Source organism: Glandiceps talaboti, chromosome 5, assembly GCF_964340395.1.
Source record: "Glandiceps talaboti chromosome 5, keGlaTala1.1, whole genome shotgun sequence".
NCBI classification, from domain to species: domain Eukaryota; kingdom Metazoa; phylum Hemichordata; class Enteropneusta; family Spengelidae; genus Glandiceps; species Glandiceps talaboti.
The window spans coordinates 2,845,353-2,866,532 of NC_135553.1; the positions used below are offsets into that span (position 1 = coordinate 2,845,353).

The 21,180-nt window shown below is 36.5% G+C and overlaps 3 protein-coding genes across 3 annotated transcripts; 2 read left to right on the forward strand and 1 right to left on the reverse strand.

The window, feature by feature from the left end:
* Positions 1-689: 689 nt before the first annotated feature.
* Positions 690-11,897, reverse strand: LOC144435077 (actin-related protein 2/3 complex subunit 1A-like). Its single transcript, XM_078123625.1, has 13 exons — positions 11,761-11,897; positions 10,800-10,885; positions 10,029-10,114; positions 8,514-8,579; positions 7,701-7,806; positions 7,329-7,398; positions 6,461-6,568; positions 5,487-5,590; positions 4,750-4,928; positions 4,140-4,246; positions 3,244-3,333; positions 2,658-2,748; positions 690-1,841 (listed from the first exon to the last, which is right to left on the reverse strand). Exons 2-13 carry the CDS (start codon positions 10,864-10,866, stop codon positions 1,803-1,805), a joined length of 1,113 nt encoding a protein of 370 aa, XP_077979751.1. The 5' UTR covers positions 10,867-10,885; positions 11,761-11,897; the 3' UTR covers positions 690-1,802.
* Positions 11,898-11,946: 49 nt separating this feature from the next.
* LOC144435791 (3-mercaptopyruvate sulfurtransferase-like) lies at positions 11,947-13,742 on the forward strand. The gene is made up of 2 exons (XM_078124414.1): positions 11,947-12,671; positions 13,298-13,742. The coding sequence occupies exons 1-2, from the start codon at positions 12,089-12,091 to the stop codon at positions 13,588-13,590; spliced, it is 876 nt and encodes a 291-aa protein (XP_077980540.1). The 5' UTR covers positions 11,947-12,088; the 3' UTR covers positions 13,591-13,742.
* Positions 13,743-16,158: 2,416 nt separating this feature from the next.
* LOC144434857 (thiosulfate sulfurtransferase-like) lies at positions 16,159-18,027 on the forward strand. Its single transcript, XM_078123371.1, has 3 exons — positions 16,159-16,756; positions 17,026-17,189; positions 17,875-18,027. Exons 1-3 carry the CDS (start codon positions 16,159-16,161, stop codon positions 18,025-18,027), a joined length of 915 nt encoding a protein of 304 aa, XP_077979497.1.
* Positions 18,028-21,180: the final 3,153 nt, after the last annotated feature.

A 21,180-nucleotide genomic window follows, 5' to 3' on the forward strand; every position in this document is an offset into this window, starting at 1 on the left:
ATTATTTATAACATCTTTAAAAAACTTGTCACTATTCTCGAATATTTGTTTTCATTCAGAGAAAAATCAAGTCGAAGACCTTTATATAACTCTTGGTTTCCTGGGATAAAATGAAGAAAACATTTTCAGACCTAATTCTCCTTGCCATGTGAAGTAATATATAACCCCTGTACACCAAGTGTGTTACAAGACCCACTGTAAACACACATGCATGGCAACACACCAATACCAGTGTACAGTATTTGTATTCTTATGTATTTGATAAGTTCCCTGTTGTCCCATTCATTTCTAATAAAAATAGTGCTCTCGTCACACTACATGTATTTAAGATACTATGTGTTCTTACATCCATTTCCAGATAGCACAGTGTATTTGTGGCCCTATTTTAGCCTTGCAAAATGCATTCTAAAACTTCTAGAAATACATTGGCACTGGCACAGTATGCATCACAAAGCTGGGTAGCCCAAAACTGTGGTCTGATTAATATTGATATAAAACATGTAAAGTCTATTAATATACCTGAATTCCTGGTGAGAGATTTACCAATTGCTAGACATGCTTCAACGTGTTTTAGATGTTGGCATGATTTCAGAATATCTCACAATGAAACGCCCATATTGAGCCCTATCAATTATACCACAGTGCACTCAAAAACGAATACAAGAGACGGTGATAGACCAAGTGAGTCTCTTTTTATTGACTTATTGATACAAAACAAACAAACCATGGAATGTCTAACATAAGATTGCAAACCAAAAATCTCTGATTTATTATCTACTTTCCAAAAAAATTTTTTCAATTAAACTACACAATTCTTATACTGGCCAATGATATGTGGAAGTTTATAGAACGTTTTCTTGTTTCCTATTTGCTACAAAAGACAATATGCAAAATGTCTTGGTGGGTATGTAGAAGGTTTGATTATGTGTACAAATTTCACAGATGCAGCATGGTGTTCCGTTCTGTACTAAGCAGAGTAACTTTTGCAATATTCCAGGGTGATCTTTTTCTAATATATTGGTAACCCCAGCATTATATCAAGATGCCAACAATGCATTTTAAAGTGTGAATCTTCAGGTGTGCATTTGATACTGTTGGTACTTCTATAAATATCTGCCACATACATTTTCAGCTCTCTAACGGGACATATTGTTAATGTGTAAATATAAGAGATCATATTTTCCAAGACATCGTAACATTGGTGGTTACATATTAGAGAAATGACAAGAGATTGACATCCAGAGCAAATGCATTATATAAATATAAACTTAGCTCTGAGGCAGTATTGATCTTTCCACTGTAATATAATATATTCTTGATCTTAAATTTGGGGCAAATCTGTTCACTGCCAAGATAAATTAATCGCAAAAATTCGTGTGTAGCTAAAAATGCATGTCAGCTTTGTTTGATCACAAAAAGTATGGGCTACTTGTATCATACTACGCCATCCCCATTCCCCCAATCAGGGATACCTATACAAATTGAGATGCCTCAACCAAACTCCCTAATATTTGACATTAAAATGATAACATGTCAGGATTGGTATACCAAAATGCAATCTTGCAAAGGTACAAAAGAGAATGATCCTTGCATCAATGCTGGCCAATCTTATCAAGATTTTCATTCACAATTTTTTTGTAGTTAAAAGAGAATGCAGCAACATAAACAATCACACAACTCTATTAATGAAATAGTATTCTTTAAGATATTAAAATTTGATCTACGTCAACAAATTTCAGTGTTCTGTATTTTTCCTCTAGTCCTCATTTAGGTCTGTCGTCTCCAGCACCATGTAGAATTGATTATGCAATGCGTAAACCAGCAATGGCAGACTCCAAGGACTGAAATAAGAAAAGAAAGTGAAATCAACCAATGTAATGATTGGTAATACACATGACTACTGATATACATCACTGATGTGGAGATGTGTTGTACTGGTACATTAAGTTACTTCCAACAGCCGAGTTCAGAAAGGTTATAAATGTAGGTACACTCTAGTGCAAAAGAACAGTTTGAAAGTTTGGTTGTTCCACAGGCAGATTTTATAACAGAAAGACACAACAACATTTATGAGAGTAAAAGTCACATCAAAGTAGCTTAAAGGGCACAACAGACTGAAAGATTCTTTGTTATGAACTTTCTTGTGATCACTCAACCCATATGATTAAATTGGTAGAGATATTCCATTAATATGTTTGAAGCAATGGAATAGTCCACTACAATGTCCTTGTTTCCTTACAACAAACTTTATATCAGAACATTTCAGGATTGATTACAAAATTTTACTGCAAGATAATTATAAAGCTCTCTACGGTTTAACTCTAGAGTACATTTGTGATCTTCTCCAGCCATACACACCGAGTTGCACTCTATGTTTTACAAACAAGAATCTATTTACAACAGCAAATAACAGACAAATCACCCATGGAGATTGTTCATTCTCGCATATTGCTCCCACACTAAGAAACTCTTTGCCAATTGACATTCGTCAAGCCTCCAGCCTGGATTGTTTCAAAAGTGTGCTTTAGCCATTCAGTGCTACTGAACAGAACTTTGCTCTGGAGATTGGCATTATTGAAATTTGATTAATTGATTGACTGATTAATTGAACACTGGGAATAATATCATATACATATAACATAAGAACAAGTACATACCCTGATGTCCCAAATAACTAGTTTGCCATCTACACCAGTGGTACAGAACTTGGAGGCATTTCCCTTGGGACCAGAATAGATAGATAGTTCACTAAAATAAACAAAATCAGTATGATCAACTTGCTCAGAAAAAAATCAGAATAGAAAATTATACATGTACTCCTTTCTACAGCTTGGATTTACACTTCTCATCAGTGTGTCCTCTAATGATAAACACAATTTTTAGTGTGGCTCAAAATGAGAAAATTACCACACAGTAAGAGATACATGTACAAAGACCACCAAATGTTTGTGGGTCACGAGATACTACTGTGTGTCAAATTGGTTCAGAGGGCACACTGCTTCTAATGTATCAATGTTTTCTACTATTTGACCAGTCTTTATATTTGCGCACTATAACTGTCTTTGTCTGGCAAAACACCTTTCCCTGGACTTATTTCAAAAAGAAGACATGACTTTTGTTTGAGTAACAGTTCAAGTTCTAAATACACTTGATTAAAACTGACTGGTGGAAAACTTTGAGATGCATAATATTGTAAAAAAAATACCATTTTTCATAAATCATGAACTTGACAGCTATACTTACGAGATAGTGTTCTGATGTACTGTAGACTGTTCAGTACCCCTGGACTCGGTGGTAGCTCTCTTATCAAGATCTCTGAACAACATCATAGCACTGCAATAACACATTGATAAATAAACCACATATATCTGCTTGAATTCACTGTTTTAATTTCAGAACATTTCTGATACTATCATAATAAAGAAGTAGACGTCATGCCACACTATAAGTGATAGTATTGTAATCATTTATCTTGGCGTATGAAAAAATTGGGAAAATGGTTATTTAGGATTGCAAGGGGAAAGTAGACACTACTGGTAAATATTCTCATTCTGTCAGCAAGTTGCACTCAGTGAAACTGTTGTTGACACTTTTTACAACAGCTGAATATAGAAATATCAACTTATAGTATGTTAGCAGGACTTATTTTTATGTTTCTGTGCATATTCAGCTGAAATAAATCCAGCATCAAAAAACATACGAACTACGACTACAGTATACTTTTTTTTTAAAGTTATGAAACTAATAATCACAAGTATTTTCCATGACTTGTACACAGAGATTTCACACATTTCTATTTTAAGAATGCCAACAAAACTAAGATGTATAGATTTTCAATTACCTTCATGTAAATACTGTGTTATTACATTTGTGACATTTCTAGCTAAAAAAATTATGATCAGTAAGTACTGTAACTTTGCAAAAAAATCCAACAACTATATTCTTTCCCTGCAAATATTTTGTATTTCTTACAACCTGGATATCACATCTGATGCAGTTTTTTATTAGATTGATAGAACTAGAATAATCATCAATTGTCCTGCTTCAAACTTTCTAATAAATTAGGTTGTATAGAGGAGTGAACTGAGTATTCTACTAAATGAAATACACAGTGACTTTGCCCTTTTCTGGTTACCCACCTCTTGTTGCCTGCTACTTTACCACTTCCCTTAGTATCTAACTTGTTGACAAATGAAATATTTCCTTGGCCATCTTGACAGAATAGAAGGGGGTTACAGTCATGACCCTACAAATAGCAACATAAAATCATTAAAATGCAGAATAGTAAGTAAGAAAGTGATTAGAAGGAGACAGTTAGTTTGTTAAGTAGGTATATAGTAGGTAATGATGAAGTTGATAATGTATGTTGATAGCCTATGTCCATGGGCGAGGAGAGAGGTAGGTGCGTAGGAGGGAACTTGGAAAGAGGGTAGGAAGTAAGGGTGGGCTGATAGGTTCAAGAGTGAGTAAATGGGTTGGTAAGTAGGCAGTATGAGGGTTACAGGGGAGGAGGGTGGATTGGGAGGAGAAGGGCTGGTTGATGCGTTCATGACTGAGTGACTACATGTAGGTGGGTGGGTAGGTAGGCATGTAGTAAGGGAGAGAGAAGGGTTTGTTTATGACTGGCTAGGTGGGTTGGTAGGTAATAACGGTGGTGAAGGGTTCATGAATGACTGAGTGTGTCAGTATTTAGGTAGCGAGGGATAGGTTGAATGGATAGGGCAATTCAAAACAACAATGAACACTTACCACTGCAACTATACTGTTATCAGTGATCCAACTACAAGCCAGGAATGGTAGGAATTCAGTTTTCACCACAGATACAGTTTTCTCCTGAGCAGCATCTACTACATGTACACAGCTGTCATGACTGACCCAGGCTAACTTGTTACCACTCTCAGAGAAGCTGACACCGTGTACCCAACCACCTATGACAAAATAGCAAATATTACTCTAAGTTACATAAACTTCGTAAGTTTGACTAGTAAATACATCACCATGTATCCTTATCATCCACTCCCTCACAACTGTAGGCACACTGTAGGATAGCAGAGTGGAATCAAAGCAAAAGAATGCCTACTGTTGCCAACAGGCATCTGATATACATCATTACATGTAAATTTATTGCTGATATGTCGCATCATCTCCTATTTATAGGGGCCAAACATAAATATCTATAAATACATGTCTGAGAGATATCTGCTGATTTTGAACCTGCACACCATGTGCAGTGTGGGTGTGAACATACAGAATGTAACTGTCAATAAACTGAATGGAGTGATATGATTGGATGCAAGAACATTTTGTTGCAGAACAGCAATCCCACAGCTCTCTCCTTTAGACATCTGTAGAAGGGTTAGAAGAGTGCCCACAATAGCTGATCTTTCAGTCTAAATCTACCCAGTACGTATGAAGAATATAATACCCAGATAAATACATACATAATGAGTCAAAACTCCAATTCTGAAGATTTGTATATCACTTACCTCCACCACCATACTCAAACATCACACATCCAAATGTCATTTTTTGACCCCATGAAGTTGCTGTTGGCTTGGCTTCTACTTCCTTGATGTATGCAGAGAATACCCTATAAAACATGCAACATACAACACACAGAGTTAGAAAAACTACTCAAGTTACACTGTACAAGAGACTATTGATAAGTCACAAGACTTAAAAGCTCTCTGTGGATTAATTTCAATGAGAGAAAAGAAAGCAGTTCTCCAACAAGACATAAAATTATGAAATGAAAGAATGTCCAATTCTAGAACTCTCTACCTTTAAGAACATCTGCCAGGTAATCAGCAGAACAGGAATCACATTTACTTACAAACACATACATGTACAGGGTTGCTTAAAATCAATCATCACTGATGAAATGCTTTTAATTTCAGTGTTATGTAAACATTGCTAAATTGATTGATTCAAGGCAACAAATTGGACACCACTCCAGGTAATATAGGTATTTTCATGTACTGTGAAATTTTGGGGAGTAATTACATGATGTCACATCACATATCACATCTAATTTGTGCAATGCATGCTGGGAAACCCGGAAGAAAACTGCGTGGAGACCCCTATAGAGTTGTAAACCGGAAGTGGGTAGAAAGTAAGAACCCTTAGTAAAACACTAGTTCCAGGTCGCCCTCTAGAGGGTGCCCTGGAACTAATTACATGGTTTCACATCACATATCACATCAATTTTGTGCAATTGTCAAGAACTGCAATATTGAAACTCTCTTTCCTCTACTGTTCTTTCACTGGGCCTCATGGGTCTTAGCAGACATGAATATGTATTAGATGAATATGCATACTGTGTAATATCTGTGCAATGAAATTATGAAACGACCCTCCAGAACCGAAAGTTTATGATAACACCTTTATTTCCGGGAATGGCATTCTCCTATACAGCAAATCTATTTTCCCAATACACAGAGAAAGCGAACTATATCCTTACCTTGCTTTGAAGTCAGTGGATCCAGCAGCAAGTAGAATGTTGTTGGGATGCCAGTCAAGGCTGGTCACTGTAGATCTTATAGGCTTCTTTATATGCTTGCTCACCCACCTACATCACAGAAGAACCAGAGAATTAAAACTGATCACAATCATGTGGACTGAGCTCTATACATACATGTATATACTACCAAAATATAGGTTCACAGACCTCTAGCACCTCCTGGTCTTGAGGTTGGTTTCATAATATTTTTATATAGTGCTTTCCCACTCTGTGTTCAAAGCACTTTACAATTATTACCTCTGGCATGGATCTATAGAAGCACAACAGCCCTTTACTTCAACTCCCTGGGGATCATACAATCCATTGTAGCCTTTGTTTTCATATTGTGCTTTCTCACACTGCACTCAAAGCACTTTTATTACCCCTGACACAGATCTATACTGACACAACAGCCCTTTATACTTCAACAACTCCCTGGGGAGTATAAATCCATTGCAGCCTCTATAAGCACATTGGATTAAAGCATTCACATTGCAACTTCTATCCTACCAGGTCCCCAATTATACAGCTGGGTTGACTGAGGCACAGTTATGGTTCACATCTTGCCAAAGAAACAAATGTCAGTGGCGGGGCTCAAACCAGCAAACTGCAGATTCCAAGTCGGCCACTCTAACCATTCTACCATCATACTACACATGGTTTCATACCATATTTGAAGGAGAATGGAGAGGGGTTTCCCTGTTGGTTGGGGGGTGGGGGTTCATTTTATCATCAGGAGGGTGTATAGCAACTACAACAATGTTCTACACACTTGATTCCTTCTCGGGGAAAACAATGGGACATCGTTAGCAAAATATTTCAAACTTACCAATCATTCTCTTTTTCAAAGTAGCACACAGAAATGAGACGGGCTCCACTACCAACAGCAAATTTGTTTTCTGTGTTATCAAATGAAAGACAAGGATTTATAAGGAATGGACATAACAGTGCTTTACATGACTAGTTAAAATCACTTGTTTCTTAAGAAAGTGTGATTACTTTAATCATCTTGTAATAGTAACAACATGTCTGATATGTATACTTTTTGACACGTTTTTTTTTTTTTAATTTATGATCATTTTTGTAGTCAGTAGAGTGACATTTGACTACACTACAATGTTTCAATCAGTGTGAGTCATGAATATAAGAATCAATAAAATGCTAATGATTGTAGTTTTAATCTAAGGAATTCTTTTCCTACCTTCTGGAGACCATTTAACATAGGTGGCAGCACGGTTGATACGCAAAATTACTAGAGTTGGTTTCCATTCATTACCTTGTAAGTTCCATACATAGGCATTACGATCCTGGATGGGCAGCATATATAGAAACAATTGTCAGCAGGTGTTTGATATATTTATGGTACTAATGTACATTATAACACATTGTTTTCATACAGCCTTCAGTGATTGGCTTACACTGTCATGTGGTATGGACTAGTGACCAATAGTGATTCTTAATTTGCATACAGAGGGCAATAGTCATTTGCTATTTTCCTAGGGCACTACTACATGCACACAAGACTAGTCCTAGTGGTGATTTTCTTTCACTTTGGAAAGAATACATGCCTGGGAATGTGATGTGTTATAAAACATTTATTGCCTTGCCTTATTCGGGCACTAGTAGATGTCATTTTACCCGGGCCTCATGCTGTCATATGGCAACTATTTCCCTCGGCTTTCAGTAATGAGTATTGGGAAAGGGTTGCTCCATAACAGCCTGCAAGGTGACACATGTCTACTTAGAGCCCCACAGCCAGGCAATTAGTGTACATTAGACTTACATACCATACCATACTCCAGGACTCATTCACAAGTTCTCTTCTTTCACTTTCAATGCAAAACTGTGCATGCATCATTTTAAAATGTTCACTAATTGACACACTAATGGCTTGGCACATGTTTTATTGACTTTACACAAAATATCCTGATTAATATTAATATCAAAAATAGGAACATTGGCACTTGTTTGGAAAGAAAAATTATGCAATAATGAAGTCCTACTATTAACTTACAGTTCCACATGTTACAATTCTATTACTTCTAGCTGCCCAGTCAATGCCTGTCACACGCTGACTATGCTGTGAATACAAAAACAAAAAGTTTCATAGCAAACAGTTATAAACTTCACTCTGTGAATTTGGCCAGTGACACTGTAAAACCATGACAAAATGAAACTTCATAACCCATGTTAGATTAGAACACCAGTTGACTCACCTGAGTCAGAGTGATAGAATAATGTGGTTCTTGACAATAGAATGAATGGTCCTATCTAACATGGAACTGAAACATGGGCCTTTAAGACAAGAATTGGGCAATAAACTTGACTACTTTGAAAGAGATAATCTATTTTAATATACTCTTCCCGAATTGTAATATATTTTTGTAATTATCATTTATTTAACACCTCTTTATGATACATACATTGTATTACTTTATGTGTATTGTTTGTACATTTCACAAAGAAAATATATGTATTCTTATCATTTGCTAGATAGGTTTGAAAAAAATGCATTCAAACTGATTGGTTGGTTGCAATGGGGTGTGATAAGTACATCAGTCTGATTGGCTACAGTCAAATGAGTAAACCCCCCCCCCCCCCCCCACCCCAACCACCCCCCTTGTTGAGATGAGCCAGATGGCTATAATGCAAATATAGTAAATGTTATGTAAATATCTACAAACAGACATGCTGATAACTGCCATTGGGATGTGTGGCTAAATTAATAGTCAGCTGTTACTAGCATTTCAGGCAGTTAGTGAGGTGTTGAAGCAAAATCACAGATTTCGTTAGGATTGTAAATAGGCCAATGAACAACCAGGCAGTTAGTGAGGCGTCAAAGCAAAATCACAGATTTCGTTAGGATTGTAAATAGGCCAATGAACAACCAGGCAGTTAGTGAGGCGTCAAAGCAAAATCACAGATTTCGTTAGGATTGTAAATAGGCCAATGAACAACCAGGCAGTTAGTGAGGCGTCAAAGCAAAATCACAGATTTCGTTAGGATTGTAAATAGGCCAATGAACAACCAGGCAGTTAGTGAGGCGTCAAAGCAAAATCACAGATTTTGTAAGCATTGTAAATAGGCCAATGAACAACCAGGCTGTTAGTGAGGCGTCAAAGCAAAATCACAGATTTTGTAAGCATTGTAAATAGGCCAATGAACAACCAGGCAGTTAGTGAGGCGTCAAAGCAAAATCACAGATTTTGTAAGCATTGTAAATAGGCCAATGAACAACCAGGCTGTTAGTGAGGCGTCAAAGCAAAATCACAGATTTTGTAAGCATTGTAAATAGGCCAATGAACAACCAGCTTTTTGGTGAATACTTTGGATTTTACTTCAGACAAGTGTAAAAATTTATTTTGAAATATACCAGGTTGTTCTGATAAGACATTATACAGCACAACTATAAGTTGATGACATCATTGTTCAATCGATCTGGATGGATATAAGGTTTCAAGGGGAATGCTGTCAAATTGTCACTTATAAAACTTATGATGAGAAGAAAAGCCATTTATGCAAATCTTACCTCATTCAAAACATGAAGTTTTTCCCACTTGCTCCCAACTTTTTTATAGATATGGACTTCATTGTTGTTAGGTGATATAGCTAGCTCTGCCACGAATAAATAAATAAATAAATAAATAAATAATTGTTATAAAGTAAGCAACCCTCTAAACTTCTTCCAAGTTGATATTTGTTATTTTACAGCTGACCAACAAGAAAAACCAGTCAGGCAACTAAACAGTATGATCTCAGCAAAAATCAATGACATATGAGGTGAAAAAGTAACAAAGATCTAAGGGCATATATGATTATATCACACCACCATCTCCACATAAAGTGACACATGACACTGACAGACTGGAAGTTATATTATACATAGGAAATGAGACATCATGATTCATCTGTCACCAATCTCACATTCTGATTGGTCAAGAGCCCTGCCTGCAAATATGCATGAAACCATGGTTATTTTTCACCAGCACTGGAGCCATATTTTTTGCTTATTTATTTTTCTTGTACACAAAATCCAGCTATAACACAGTCAGTATTTCGAAATGCTCAGTTGAATGTAAACTGTACACAATATCATTTGTTGTTGCATACATTGTAACAACTCTTTCAACTGTATGTTTCATGTCACTTTGCAATGGTACATGTTTCAACACATCACTAGTCCTTCTCTATCACTGTGAACTGTTGCATATACACATACACATCACAAGTAAGCCCTTGTACTGGTTTGCTTCTAATTCTAGCAACAACTTGAGTAGAAGAACCAATCCACTTTACTTACGGGTCCTGTCACCATTGAAAGCATGGCAGCTAATGGGGTCCTCTCCAAAACTATGGGATTCTGGCATTATCACTGCTTTGTTTGGTCTATGAAATACAAATAAATAAACGTTAATGAGATCTATGTGTCAACATTACAGTAATTATCTAACACAATATTACAAAGATGTTAAGTTTGTATTTGTCAAAGTCAGGCATTGTCTGAATTAAATATGTTCTGTTTTATTTTTAATAGCTTTAAATCATATACATATATTATACTATAGCTTCTGTAATTCTTCAACTAACATATATGCTGAGTCCTTGGTTCAGTGATTTTCATTTACAATAAATTGCATGTATTTTTGTTTTGTTTTTAAAAAGTCTAGCCATCTCACTAGAAGCATAAGAATGTGCATAACCTTAATTTGATATGCCATAGTATGGAAGTCAAGGGAGATCTGATGTCTTCATTTGCACAAGCACTAAACATGAATCTGTATTAAAAATTTAGTATTTATTGCTGTTGAGTATAAATATACTCTACAACAACAGATTTTAATTTTTTATATACAGATTGATTCCTGTGCTCATTTGAGTTTACTCAGTGCCCCACCCTTTACATAGCTGTCAGTGTCAAACTCAAACCACCACACACCAAGATCAATGGCTAACTTGATCAAGTTGATTGTGAACTTTCATGGAGAATTTCGCGTTCGGTTATTTTCTTGAAGCTATCAATAATATAAGATGACAATATTATGTTTCAATGTCACGTTTTCGCCAAAACAAATAATTTCAGACAGCATGTCTTTACTGCCATGCCACACAAAAGCCTGCTTGACTAAAAAGCTGGACACACACACATACCAAAAGCATAAGTTAAACTCCCTGACTTACGTACCTACTTCCGGTGAGCAATAAATACATCAAATATATGTATTGTGCTACCGAACACGATCTAAGATATGGTCAATACGTACCTGTTTCGTTGTAAGAGAGTCTCGTATCAATTATAAGTAAAGAGTGGATGTATTCAAGCAGATTTTCTGAGATCCGCGGACTCTGGTCAGTCTACACGAATCGAAAAATGGCGATCTTGTATGATGATGTCACTTCCGATTTACCTTGACACTGTGTCAGAGGTCACATTTGATGTGTCACCAAAAGTAGGCTAAGCTAGTCCAGTACAGTCAGATCGCATTCGCCAACAACGTACAGGTACCCGGGGACAGGTACCATCGATTTACGATCAGCTGGTGTTCAGTAGGCCGGTTTTCTAAATCTTTATCTCTGTAACTGTCTTCGAACATGAATAGGGTGCCTGCTCTCGTTAGCGTCAAATGGCTTGCTGAAAAACTATCTTCAGGCATTGGCAATGTCCGAGTTCTGGATTCCTCATGGCATTTGCCGAATACAAACAGAAATGCTGCAGAAGAGTATCCAGCGAAGCATATCAAAGGGGCATTATATTTTGACATAGACAAGTGCTCTGATACCACGTCAAAATTTTCACACATGTTACCAAGTGCCGAGTTCTTCGCAGACTACGTAGGGAAGTTAGGAGTTACCAATGACACGCATGTTGTCGTGTATGACAACAACGACAACTTTGGTCTTTTTTCGGCACCAAGGGTCTGGTGGATGTTTCGCATCTTCGGACATCCACACGTGTCGTTACTTGATGGCGGTCTCCCCAAGTGGATCAAAGATGGGTTCCCAGTCACTGATAAAATACCCAAAGTTGAGGAAGCAAAATTCAGCGCCACTTTAAGTCCCAATGTTATAAAGAGCTTCCAAGACATTGATCAAAATATTTCGGATAAACAGTTTGCGGTGATGGATGCCAGATCGGCTGGTAGATTTGATGGCGTTGATCCCGAACCAAGGCCAGGTAAGTCCCATGACGATGTTCTGTTTTGAATGATAATAATAATAATAATATTATTATTATTATAATATTAATATTATTATTATTATTATTTATTTATTTGTTTTACTTCATTGTTGATATAATTCAATAGTTGTGTTATATATCATAACTATGGTTTTCGCATCACGTGACTGCAATGCTAGCTGTATGTTTGTTTCACATACTATCCAACATTTCAAGCTCTCAGTCGCAAATTTTAGTTTTTTTGATAGAGTGAAGAATAATGTATTAATTTCAGCAGTTTTCTCGGACGACTCTTTTTTTACGCTCAAAGATGATTTTAATGTATAGTAATTTAATGTATTTTTGAAGAGTCTATATATTCTATCCTTTATTCAACTGTTTTTTTAATGTCTGTATTGTATGTTGTCTGTGGTTTTTTTTGTATATGGGAGTGTATCCTGAAATAAAGTTTTAATAATAATAATAATAATAATAATATATCTAGAAGAACAACGTCTGCTCTAAAGTTTCTAAGCTTATTCTTCATCTCCGGAGTGGATTTGTAATCGATGGAAATAACATAATCTCAGAAAGAGGAAAAAAATCATTTAATTTGTAATGGTATTTCTCCTTTCCCATTCCAGATTGCAAACCGGGTCACATCCCTGGATCAGTTAATATCCCTTTCCCAAAAATCTTAGATAAAGAGACAAGAGAAGTGAAATCAATAACAGGTCTGAAAAGTCTTTTTGAAGAAAATGGAATCCACTTGAACAAACCACTGACAGCTACATGTGGATCGGGTGTGTCTGCCTGTTGCCTAGTTTTGGCAGCACACTTATGTGGAAAAGATGACGTCTCAGTATTTGATGGTGCATGGGTGGAATATTTCCATACAGCTAAACCGGAGAATGTTCATGTAAAAGAACAGAAATAACTTTGTAAATACTGAGAAGAACAGTGCATGCATCTGTAACCTACTCCATTTTTCACTTTTTAAGTATAAAGTTTAGTTGTTAACAAGTGTACATTTGTACATGTATCGAGTATTGCTCATTACAAGCCTGTAATGGAGGGGTGTATGTTGCCACCAGGTGACAGGGGGTGGGGGGAGGGGTGTATGTTGCCACCAGGTGACAGGGGGTGGGGGAGGGGTGTATGTTGCCACCAGGTGACAGGGGGTGGGGGGAGGGGTGTATGTTGCCACCAGGTGACAGGGGGTGGGGGGAAGGACACTAAGTGTTATGTCAGCAGATTCCATTAAACTATTTCTTGAGTGAACAGAGAAAGTTGATTCTCAGTCATTTCAACAGTATTTCCCTTGATATTTGCCATAGAATGGTTTCTCATCCATCCTACATAATTAAGTAACAACTCTTTACTTCTTTCACAGAGTTCTCTTTAAACTGGTTATACATCTGTACCAGAAATGTGTGTTAATGAGCATTGACACATACTTGAGAGTAGCACTGGACCAGAGACTTGGCTATCTAGCAAACAGGGTTATTCACCAGACCATACAAGTGTCAAGCCAGTTAGCCAAGTCTAGAGTAGTACCATATCATCTTGTATTATAATTATCTGTAAAGTTCTGTAGGTAAAGTTGTTCTTTATAATGCAGTCACCTATCCCCCAAAACATTCTGACGTGTAGCATCCTGTGGAAGGTTTAACAAGGTTTGTATTTACCTTGGTATTGAAGCTTACCGAGTTTTAGAAAAGTTCAAACCAGTCAACATTATCATGTGGGATGTAGAAGCAAATAAAGCTATTGGTCCAGTACTGGTGCTTACAGTGATCACCAATATTAATAACCCCACATGTATAGTAAACGTGGCACACAAAATATGTAAGGAAACCACCCCCTCCCACCACCACTAAATGATATGTCAAAATATCAAAAATGTGTGTCAGAATACAACTACCCCTACAAATTAAACCGTTGTGTTGTGTCAGTGCAAATGTAGACACAATAGGGATACAGGTAGTGAGAGATGCTAGTGGTATAGATATTGTAATTTAGATTACGACATCAAAGTGATTGATTGATAGCTTATGAAATAAAAATCTGGCTTTTGATTGTCAACAAAAAATACAATAAATGAATGCCAGATAGTGTAAGTAATCTCCTCTGATCTTCAATGTGACAAACTAGGGTTTTTTTTGTAATTCGGTTTGGGATGGAGATGTCATATGAGTGTGATTAAACTGGATTGTTTTAAAGATATGAATTTTATGTAATTTTAGTTGGTATCAGTATTTCAAATGATATGTACCCAACTGTCTTGCCATTCTTTAATAAAGCACATTGATATCCATCATTTCATTGTACATGTTATTCAAGCCAGCATTTAGAATGTCTTGCCTCATTCAAGTTTGTGTTGGATGTTAAAGCAGAGAGCATTTACTTGTATTTGTATGACAGCTTTTCAAAGCATTATTTTCAGCCAGCAAAATAAAGTATATTGCATTGCATCATTAAAAAGCTACAACTTTTATCAACTTTTAGTAGTCAATCATTGCAGTCCGTCCTCTTTTCATCATTGACAATAGAAAAAGTTAAACAAACCTTGTCTTGTTGGGGGCGTTTTCACTCAATTATCTCAAACACTATATGATAACAAATACTGTCCATTGCATCTGATATTATGAAGAAGATTCATGAAATTATATCAGAACGTTATAACCATCTCTAAACAGGTGGGGGCTGGTACACTTTTACTACCTGACTTAGATAATATTTTGAAGTCATGCATGTGTAAACATTGTGACGTCACATCACTGAAGGAGACCTGATGATCAGGTTGATAGCTAGGATTTATTCAAGCATTTTGGTGTCATACATAGGTTTAATTTCTTTGCACCTCCAGCTGTTGTAGCTGAACTGTGGTACACTTTATAAATATATACATACTGCTTATGAAATATAGATGAACACAACCGGTAAATGAAAACCACTTGCTCTAATATTACCTATCTAAATCCTCAGTAGTACAAACAGTTTCGTTCAAGAAGTATTCTTTTATCTTGTAATATGACAGTTTTCACTCCATCGATTGTGCTTTTTAGGGGGAGCTATTACACACATACAATACACAGGGAACCTTGCACATCCTAGCACTAGGATGTACACATCCTAGTGCTAGGATGTGGCCATATCCTAGTGCTAGGAAGAAGAGCACAGCTATGTACCAGCTGTGTGTCCCACAGCCCCGTTACAAGGTATATTTTTCCACAGCCCTGGTACATGGTTGTGAAAAATAAGCCTGTTGAATGGATGTGCAATACCGCCTATGTGCCATGACTGTTTTGCACATCCTAGTACCATAGCTGTGTACTGCATACCTAGCACACAGTTGTGCACATACCATTTAGGAAAGGAATAACAGTTTACAAGCGACTGTGCTAGGTCAGGTCGCCCTCTAATGGTGAACTTAGCAACAGCGCGAGCTCCTAGGGTATACCTCATCACATGTGTATTGTGTAGGCTGTTGAGTTCGCAGAACATGAACATATACAGAGTGCCTACACTAGTAAGTGCCAAATGGCTCAACAACACACTTTCCAATGATTCGATATCAAGTACTGCCAAATTTAGGATTCTTGACGCGACTCTGCATTTGCCCAGAATGAACAGAAACGCAGCTGAAGAATACCAGAAGCAACATATCAAGGGAGCCCTGTTCTTCGATATTAACAGATGTTCAGACTTAACATCCAAATACCAGCGTATGTTGCCAAGTGAAGAACAATTTGCAGACTATGTGGGTAACCTTGGAGTTACCAATCAAACACACGTCATAGTGTACGACAACACAGACAACTTTGGGTTCTTTTCTGCCCCAAGAGTGTGGTGGATGTTTCGCACTTTCGGACACCGACTCGTTTCCGTCCTAAATGGTGGTCTGTTAAAATGGATAAGAGAAGGGTTCGATTTGACTGGTGAAATTCCCCTTGTTGAACCAACGCAGTTTAAGGCTGTCATAAACCAATCGGCGGTGAAGAAATTCAATGATATATATTATAATATTTTAGATAAACGTTTTCAGGTGATGGATGCGAGATCTCAGAAATCATTCGACGGTTTAAAACCAGGTACGCTTTGTTGATATTTGTTGTATTCAATTCTAGCTGACAACCAGGATGTCATTTTTATGAGATGATATGTATGCTTCACTGATCTTTCCAGCATCTTTACGCACGCACGCACGTACGTACGTGCGGTATGTATGTATGTATGTATGTATGTATGTATGTATGTATGTATGTATGTATGTATGTATGTGTGTATGTATGTATGTATACGAACTGAGGTGTGAAATAAATTCTGCAATTATGTTTACTTTAATGTACTGTCTTGATTTTCTTTCCAGGGGACAAACAGGGACACATTCCAGGGTCACTCAATATTCCTTATCGAAATTTACCAAATGAAGTGACGGGGGAGTTGAAATCGGTGAATGAACTGACCGAACTTTTCCAACAAAAAGGCGTTGATTTAAACAAACCTCTGGTAGCTACCTGTGGAACTGCTCGGGTACATTACGGTCTGTGATTGTGTATAAAAACAATAATATGGTTAAAAGGTAAGATAGCATCTCCTAAACACTATGAAATTAACACCAGTCTTCACTACATAATATTCTTTTGAATGCTAGCGAAATTTTTTTCTGTATGCAAAATTTGGTGATGATGTCATCATTTAAGTATCAAAACTTGCACGTTTTGGAACTATCAAAACCGGGAGGACAAAGACTCCAGAAATCGCCGAATTGAGACATTATACATTATTTTCGGTTGTTATGTTACAATATCTAGGTAGAAAGAAATTTCTAAATTAATTATTTTTTAGTAAATTTGATGTTGAAGTTACCATTGTTATGCAAATATAGGTAAAAAATAAAGATAATTAGTCATACAACGAAAATGATTAATTTAGAAATTTCTTTCTACCTAGATATTGTAACATAACAACCGAAAATAATGTATAATGTCTCAATTCGGCGATTTCTGGAGTCTTTGTCCTCCCGGTTTTGATAGTTCCAAAACGTGAATTTTTGATACTTAAATGATGACGTCTTCACCACATTTTGCATACAGAAAACAATTTCACTAGCATTCAAAAGAATAGTATGTAGTGAAGGACTGGTGTTAATTTCATAGCGTTTGGGAGATGCTATCTTACCTTTTAACCATATCATTGTTTTTATACACAATCACAGACCGTAATGTACCCGAGTGGTGTAACTGCTTGTAGTTTGGTCTTGGCAGCCTATTTATGTGGTAAAACAGACGTGCCTTTATTCGATGGATCATGGAATGAGTACTCTGATAGAGCTAAACCAGAAAATATTTATGGTATAAAAGAGGAATAGTAAAACTATAACCGTTGGTGAAAATTTATATTCAGACTGTCACAAAACAGACATAATTTTATCCTGCACGTCAAGAAAGTGTGATAGAGTCCAATCTGATTAAAATCCGATGTAGATGTCGGCTAATCGTTCATTGCTATTGTACCTTCGTTATTTTGCCTGAATTGACCTTCTTGGTACATGTTTACATTTTTTAGCCTGATCGCCTCGATCGCATTCTTCCATGTTTGTGCCAGTCTGCATATTATTCAAATAGCCAGACTCTTTGCCGTTGAGCTCACATGCATGACTCGAGTTCGGGCCGCCACTTGGGGTGTAGCCCACCGAGACTATGCATAATCCGAGCTAAACCCCCTACACATCCATGATCCGAGCCGTGGAGGCTCTCAGCTCAGATGTACTTGACGACCGAATGCGAATATACCTGACCTGACTCCGTACTCAAATCAGAGCCACATCGGACAAACCATGGCCTAACATAGCTCTAGCTCACAGTCACTTGTGAGCTAATATTCTGGATCAAGCATAGTGCTACTACTATATATAGTCCTGCTTGCATACGGAGTAAGTCGTCATGTCAGTAAGTGCACCGTCGTGGTATGTAAGGGTACCTAAAACATTAAACTGAGACCATGAACTGAGTCTTAGTTTGCAAAAAATGGTCATCTGAGCACAGGGGACCCAGGAACCGTGTGACAAACAAAACAAAACAAACAAACAAATAAATAAATAAATAAATAAATGAATGAATAAATAAATAAATAAATAAATAAACTATCAAATAAATGACAAATGAACAAGCAAACGAACGACAAGTATAGGGACAAATAAAATAAACAGATACTCGTGTGTTTTTTTATAGTGATGGGTATAGAAAAAAAACATAGCTAGTATACCCCCATGAGTATCTGTTTATTTGCTGGTTTATTTAATTATTTTATTTGTCCCTATACTTGTCGTTCGTTTGCTTGTTCATTTGTCATTTATTTGATTTTTTTTTGTTTGTTTTGTTTGTCACACGGTTCCTGGGTCCCCTGTGATCTGAGACCAGTCTCAGTTTGCCTGCCTCAGTGGCAAACAGAAAAGATACGTATGGAAGCATGGACAGTGGAGGGGAGAAAAGGCAACACTGATTACAATACAAACACTAACAAGTATCTAAATGCTAAGAACATAAACACACTTACTAAGGCTGCTTTCACAAAAACTTGTTAGGGGGGGAGTCGGGAGATTTTTTGTAAAACCCTATTTTTCTCCCCTGCCATATTCCAAAATTTTTCAAGTACCCCCCCCTCCTGCCAAAGCCCCAAATATTTCAAGTACCCCCTCCTACCCGAATAAATTTTCAAGTACCGCCCACCCGAATAATTTTTTTTTTGAATACTCTTCCTGTGTACCATTCCATACCAAATACAAAACTGTACATAATACTCTTAATACCAACTTTGTCCATTATATATATAATAAATTTGTATATTGTGTGTGTGTATATATATACACACAAACACCAGTTAAAACAAAATGTTATGTTAACCAGTGCATTGCCTTTCTTTAAAAAAAATAACATATACTTGTAAATGAATTACACTTTGAATAACTCTTGTAAAATGATCAGCAGACCAACTGAGTCTTTGTTTTCTGTTCAATATTGTATTAGTACATTATACTAGTAGTGTTACAGTTGAATGTCATTTTAGTTGTATTTGCAAATATTGTAATGCACATGTTATCTAAAGAGAGTTTTATACTGTATTGTTCCAGTTCAGTTTCCTAAATGTGTGCTAAAAGAAATCAATTCAATTGGTCTAAATAACACTGAAAAAACTCTTAATAAAATGCATTGCCATGTATCCCGTTCTTGTTTGATGTAAATTAGTTCAATATAATGTCAAAAGAAAATAAATGTATGACTCAAAAATGCCAGCCACATTTCATCTAACAGAATAGGAATCAAGTGATATATATTAGTGGTAATGATAATTAAGATGGCCCTATTATCATAGTAATTGTATATCTTAATGAACCTGGTAATACATGTACCTTGTAAGAGCCTGATTATTGGACTGGTTTTGACGTTAGATTACAAAGGTGAATGAAGTCTCAGAATGTGTTTATTTAAATTTTTGATTTCCAAGTGGTAGCTCTCCTTCCAGATCTTGTGTATATAAACATGGCATCATCATCATCATCATCATCATCATCATCATCATCATCATCATCATCATCATCATCATCATCATCATCATCATCATCAGACCCAATTTCTCCTTCAACTTCTTTAGAGTTGGAACTAGCTGTATCATCATTCTCACTGTCACTGTCATCAGATGACAAATCACTCTCACTTTCTTTAGATTGATAATACTGGCATCTTACAGCCTCAACTTTGTCTATTTTGAGCATTCCTGCCACAGCTGGAATTTCATAGTTGGAAAGGTACTTATCAAGTTCTTTCACTTTCAATTTGGAAATGTCACCGTTTCTGACAAGCGCATCCCAGTCATATTCATCAAATTTTTTTCAGCACGTTGCTCCCTTTCTTTCATTCTCTTTCTATCCCTCATAGAAGCAAGTGTTCTCTGTTGTTCTAAATGAAGGATTGCTCCCTTTAATATCTCTTTCTTGACACACAGTTTCTTGCTCAATTCGTCAAGTTTCTCAACATTTTTACTTGACACTAACCCTTTACTATACAGGTGTTTTAGTTGTGCACGGGGTTGGAAGTCATCTGGTGGTCTTTCACTACCATCATATCTTCTTAATGATGTTGAGAATACATCCATATAGAGTCAAAGCTTATTTATTTATCTTTATATTTACAAGTAATAGTATATTCATGCAAAGTTGAAAAGTATGTGCAAAAAAACTTATTTTACTTTTTCTCTGTTAACCCAGCTTGTGAGATATTGTCTTCTGTTTCACATGTAGCAGACGTTGCCAATATGCTAATTTTATGAAATATTTAGAATGTGTTATTAAAAGTTTGTGTTGAAAATTATAGTCATATCTATAGGATGAAAAAATACCTTGCACAGAAGTTTTTGATACTTGTCAGTATGTTTTAGTGCAGGTGCATCTTTTACATTTTGATGGCAGGCTGAGATGAACCTTTTCCAACTTTATTTTTAAGTGCCCAGCTGCAAATGTAAAATG